Source organism: Rattus rattus, chromosome 18, assembly GCF_011064425.1.
Source record: "Rattus rattus isolate New Zealand chromosome 18, Rrattus_CSIRO_v1, whole genome shotgun sequence".
Taxonomy (NCBI): Eukaryota; Metazoa; Chordata; class Mammalia; order Rodentia; family Muridae; genus Rattus; species Rattus rattus.
In genome coordinates, this window is record NC_046171.1 from 39,365,446 (window position 1) to 39,370,267 (window position 4,822).

The 4,822-nt window shown below is 44.2% G+C and overlaps 1 protein-coding gene across 2 annotated transcripts in view; it reads left to right on the top strand.

Annotated features, from left to right (window-relative positions):
* The window catches only part of Fyn (FYN proto-oncogene, Src family tyrosine kinase), a 207,703-nt gene extending 203,633 nt beyond the window's left edge, over positions 1-4,070 (top strand). For both annotated transcript variants that reach the window (XM_032889141.1, XM_032889140.1), the window contains one exon: positions 2,436-4,070. In XM_032889141.1, the coding sequence (XP_032745032.1) occupies positions 2,436-2,644 (209 nt within the window). In that variant the 3' untranslated portion in view covers positions 2,645-4,070. The remainder of the gene's footprint in view (positions 1-2,435) is intronic.
* The last annotated feature ends 752 nt before the right edge of the window (positions 4,071-4,822 follow it).

The following is a 4,822-nucleotide window of genomic DNA, read 5'->3' on the forward strand; positions in this document are numbered from 1 at the left end:
TCAGTATGATCTGTGAGCTGTTGTATGTTCTGTTCTAACATCCTTTCTAGTTTCTGTCTATCACTTTCATTTTCATCTTTCTGTCTCTTATTCTGATCTATAATTTTCTGTGTCTTCAATTCTAGTGTTCCTTCTAGGCTACATTGCCAAGATTTAATTTTCTCTTTCTGTTGTTCATGTTGTTCCATAATTACCTGTATCTTCTGTTCTAAGGCTAGAAATTTGCTATTTAGGGCTGTGTGCTGTTGTATGTTCTGTTCTAACATCCTTTCTAGTTCCTGTCTATCACTTTCATTTTCATCTTTCTGTCTCTTATTCTGATCTATAATTTTCTGTGTCTTCAATTCTAGTGTTCCTTCTAGGCTATATTGCCAAGATTTAATTTTCTCTTTCTGTTGTTCATGTTGTTCCATAATTACCTGTATCTTCTGTTCTAAAGCTAGAAATTTGTTATTTAGGGCCCTGTCTTTTGAGAAGATATAGTAAATCAGAAGAATGAATATTGCAATACTGGTAAATGATAAAGTGTCTTTTTCTTCAAAATTCTCAACTGTCAGACCATTCAAAATATCATTCCATAAGGCCCAAAAGATATTCATTATGTTTCTCATCTTTAAGTATCATAAAGTTATATATCTCTCTTACATCAAAGTAGTATCTGATCTGAAGCCCTTGTACCTTTTTTCTCCCTCTGCTTCAGAATACGTACAGTCCTCTCGATTCTTCGTAGACCCTCCAGACCCAGTCAATTCCCAATCCACTAGTACTCCTGCCTATTCTGGGGTTGAGAGGAAGTAAACTTTATCTCAGGTTAGTTGAGTTCTAATGGTTTAGTTGGGCGCCATATGTTGTCGTAAATAAATAAAAAAAAGTAAAAGTAAAAATGTATAAACGAAAACCAGGGGTGGAATGTTTTCCCTCAGGGTGTTTTTTTCCTGCTAGGGTTCCACACTGCTTCCCCAGATATCTTCTGGATATCTTGGCAGAAACACAACCCAGCCACACACTTTCTTATACTGAGACTCTTACACAAAAGAGCATACAACTGGTGTTTTTCCCCTGCTAGGGTTCCACACCTCAGTGCCCCAGATATCTGCTGGATATCTTGGCATAAACTCAGCCCAGCCACACTTACTTAAATTGAGACTCTTTCTTAAAAAAAAACACACTCATTTAGCATTAAAGCAATCCAGCGTCTAGATTTGGCAGATCCACATTACACTGTCCTAATCCCAGTTCCCAAATTACTCATCCCTGCACCTTTTATTTACCAAGTCTCCAGCTTCTTCTCCCCCCTGGTACCTCTAACTCCTCTCAGTTCCCCATCGCCTCTCCAACTCCCTCTCTTCTTCCTCCTGGCTTCCTTCTCTAACCCCTCCTCCCTCAACTGTCAATCCTCACCCCCCCCTCCTCAGGTTCCACTCGCTCAACTGTCTCCAACTGTCAACTGTCAACCTAACCTCTGAATCTAATCCCCCTCTCACTCCCAACTCCTACCTCTGCCCAAATCTCACGCTCTTGCCTTTATTTAACAAATTCAGAGAAAACCCCAAGCAAACCACAACATTTCCCCCTTTTTGTCCAGTTAAAAAACTTTTTCCTATACATAGGTGAACTAAGCATCATTATTACCATTCTGCAATTTACAAAACCAACAATATGCTGATCACCCAGTCCACCAACTCTGTTCACCAACCATGTTATCCACACCACATCTTGGCAAGGCAAACCACAACAAGTCTGCATGCTGGGAAGTGAACTTGAGTACTTTGCAGGAGCGGACGTGCTACTAACCGTTGAGCCATCTTCCCTTCTTCCCGTGTTTTTATCTTTTCTACTGAGGTAGAGTTTACCCATAACAAATGTTAATTTTAAAATACACTATGTTTGCATGAGTTTTGACTCATGAAATCTGATAGTTCACACACTAGACTGGGGTCACGGACTGACACCTGCATTGTTTTCAAGGCAGAGCATTGCCCCCCCCCCAACCTGGTTTTGTTTTAAATCCTTTCGAGCTGCGTGTAGCCTACACAAGCAGAAACATTTGCTGTTGGCCCCTCACAGGAAAAACGTGGGCATTCAACACAAGGCTTTTCTCACCTCTCGCCTCCTTCTGACCTTTCACTGATGGTCCCCACCCCCACCCGCGCGCAGCAACCACCGATCTGGTTTCTATCATGCTGTCTGGCCTTTCTAGGGTCTTAGGTAGGCGGAATGCTACAGCGTCTGGCTTCTCTCACTTGCAGTGCTCTGAGAGTCACTGTCCCGGCTTTTGCATCTGTGAGTTCTCCATCCTTTTGTTCCACTCGGTGGTGTGATAACCTAGTAAAGACCTGGCTCCCCTCCCGAGAGGGCGGACGGCCTCGGTGTGCTTCAGCGGCGTGCCCCGTGGTGTGCGGAGGGCCGGTTCTCACTGCCCCTTGTCTTCGCAGGCATGAACAACCGTGAGGTGCTGGAGCAGGTGGAGAGAGGCTACAGGATGCCCTGCCCGCAGGACTGCCCGATCTCCCTGCACGAGCTCATGATCCACTGCTGGAAAAAGGATCCGGAGGAGCGCCCCACTTTCGAGTACTTGCAGGGCTTCCTGGAGGACTACTTTACCGCCACAGAGCCCCAGTATCAGCCCGGTGAAAACCTGTGAGAGCCTGCGCTTCAGGGGCCTCGTCCCAGAGGCCGCCCCACCCCTCCCCATTAGCTTCCGATTCCGTAGCCAGCTGCCCCGAGCAGCGAGAACCGTCCAGGATCAGATTGCATGTGACTCTGAAGCTGACGAACCTCCACGGCCCTCCTTAATGACACTTGTCCCCCAGTCCGCACCTCCTCTGTGAATCATCCGAGACAGACTTGGAAATGCATTGTATCGCTGTTCTGTCAAAGGCCAAACCTGTTCAGTGTAAATAGCTGCTCCTGTGCCAACCATCCTCGTGCTTTCCTTTTTTAAAAAAGAAAAAAAAGCAAATCCTCTGTGATTTTAACTCTGTCTTCACCCGATTCAACTAAAAAAAAAAGTATTATTTTCCAAAAGTGGCCTCTTTGTCTAAAACAATAAAATTTTTTTTCATGTTTTAACAAAAAACGATCAGGACAGGTGTTTGTTTTTTTTCCTTTTTTATACATATGATATATATGTTAACATATGTTCCTGTACATACACCATGTGGGTGCTACCATGGAGACTGTGGCCAGCGTAGGCCGCGTAGCTACAGGACCAGAGTGAGGATTACTGCAAAAACCCGCCATCGAAGCGCAGGCATCACCCCGAAAGCCGGTGGCCTCGGGTTTTTTTGTTTTTGTTTTTGTTTTGTTTTTTACTTCTACGAAGCATGATTCCCCCTTCATTTGGACTGCACTTTTTTGGTTCCTCGTCATACCTGTGTGAAAAAAGTTCGTGTGACTTTTTTCAGGTCCCCCGAGCTGAGTTCACAGATTTTAGTGCCAGTTTTTGCCCCAGCAAACTGGGATCCGTTCTTGAAACTTAGGAGTAAGCACGGTTAAGCAAGAAGCAGCCGGCCAGTTCTGCCACTGAGAGCTACGAGACGGAGACCACACGAACTTCCTGTATAAAGACGAGTGCCGAAGGGTTCTCACGGGTTCTCCTTTTATTTAATAAACCTTGTAACCACATTTGAATGGTCTAAACCCATAGCATTGTAGTCATGGCAACCTACTAAACTTTCTCATGCAACTAAACGTGATGGGGAAGGCACGGGTGGGGGGTTGTACATGTCCCATTGTAAAATACGTGTTTTAATGTCCTGTACTGCTAATGAGTGACTCTCCGCGTCAGGAGAGCTCCAGGAAATAACTATGCACTGCTTTGCATTTCATGGGGGTGCACAAAAAAAAAAGTATTACATTTTTAGTTGTTGTTTGTACCAACCTCGAATTACGTGTGTTTAACAGCAAATCAATTCCTATTTCTATTGAGTTTTTTAATACTGACTAGCAGCTCTGAAGTCTTAATTTCTTTTTTTTGTTAATGATTTATTTGTGAGTTTACATTTTTAAATTGTTTAACTTTCCTAATTTAGTAATTAAAAAGAGAGCATTTTACATTTGAAAAAAAACAACATTTTGTTCATTTGTGTCCATCCCAGAAGGTGTCACACAAGGCGCTCAGTGACGTACCTGGCCCGTTCCAGAGGGCGAGGAAAGCACCTGGTGAATCGAGCCACTGGGCAGTGATTTCCAAATGACAGAAACATCCAGAAACCCTCCCTACCGAAAGGCAAAGCAATTCTCTGGCTAACTCGGGGACTGGTTAGAGCAAAACTGGCTATCCCTGAGCGCCACAGTCTATCCAACACTGTCTCTCACTGGAATTGACTGTGTCCTACTTGTACAGCAGACAATAGTCTTTCTTGGTCCCGAGTCATAAATGCATTTCCAAGTATCCCTCTACTTCTAAAATGAAATCCCTAAGCAGGTGTGCTATGGTGCAGAGGGTGGTGGGTGGACTGGATAGCCGTTGGGCCTGGATCTACCATGGTTCCCCCAGAACTCTGAGAAGCCACCTACATCTCCCTGGCAGCCCAGTATATCTACAGAGGAGGTGCAGACAAGATGCTCTCCCAAGGCCTGGCAGCCAGACCTTCCTAAGACACCAAGGCCACCCGTGTCATACGGAGCCACATAAGGAGGAAAAGCTTTTTACTGTTGCCAAAATAATATTTACCTTTAGAAAAGATTATAGCATTGGGGGCGGAGACGAAACATTTCTTAAGTCAAAATTGTTACTATTTTAGATATGAATACCATTGCTAGAGATTCAAAGACTTATCAGGTACAGTTTTTTTTATCACGTAGGACTAGTCATTAA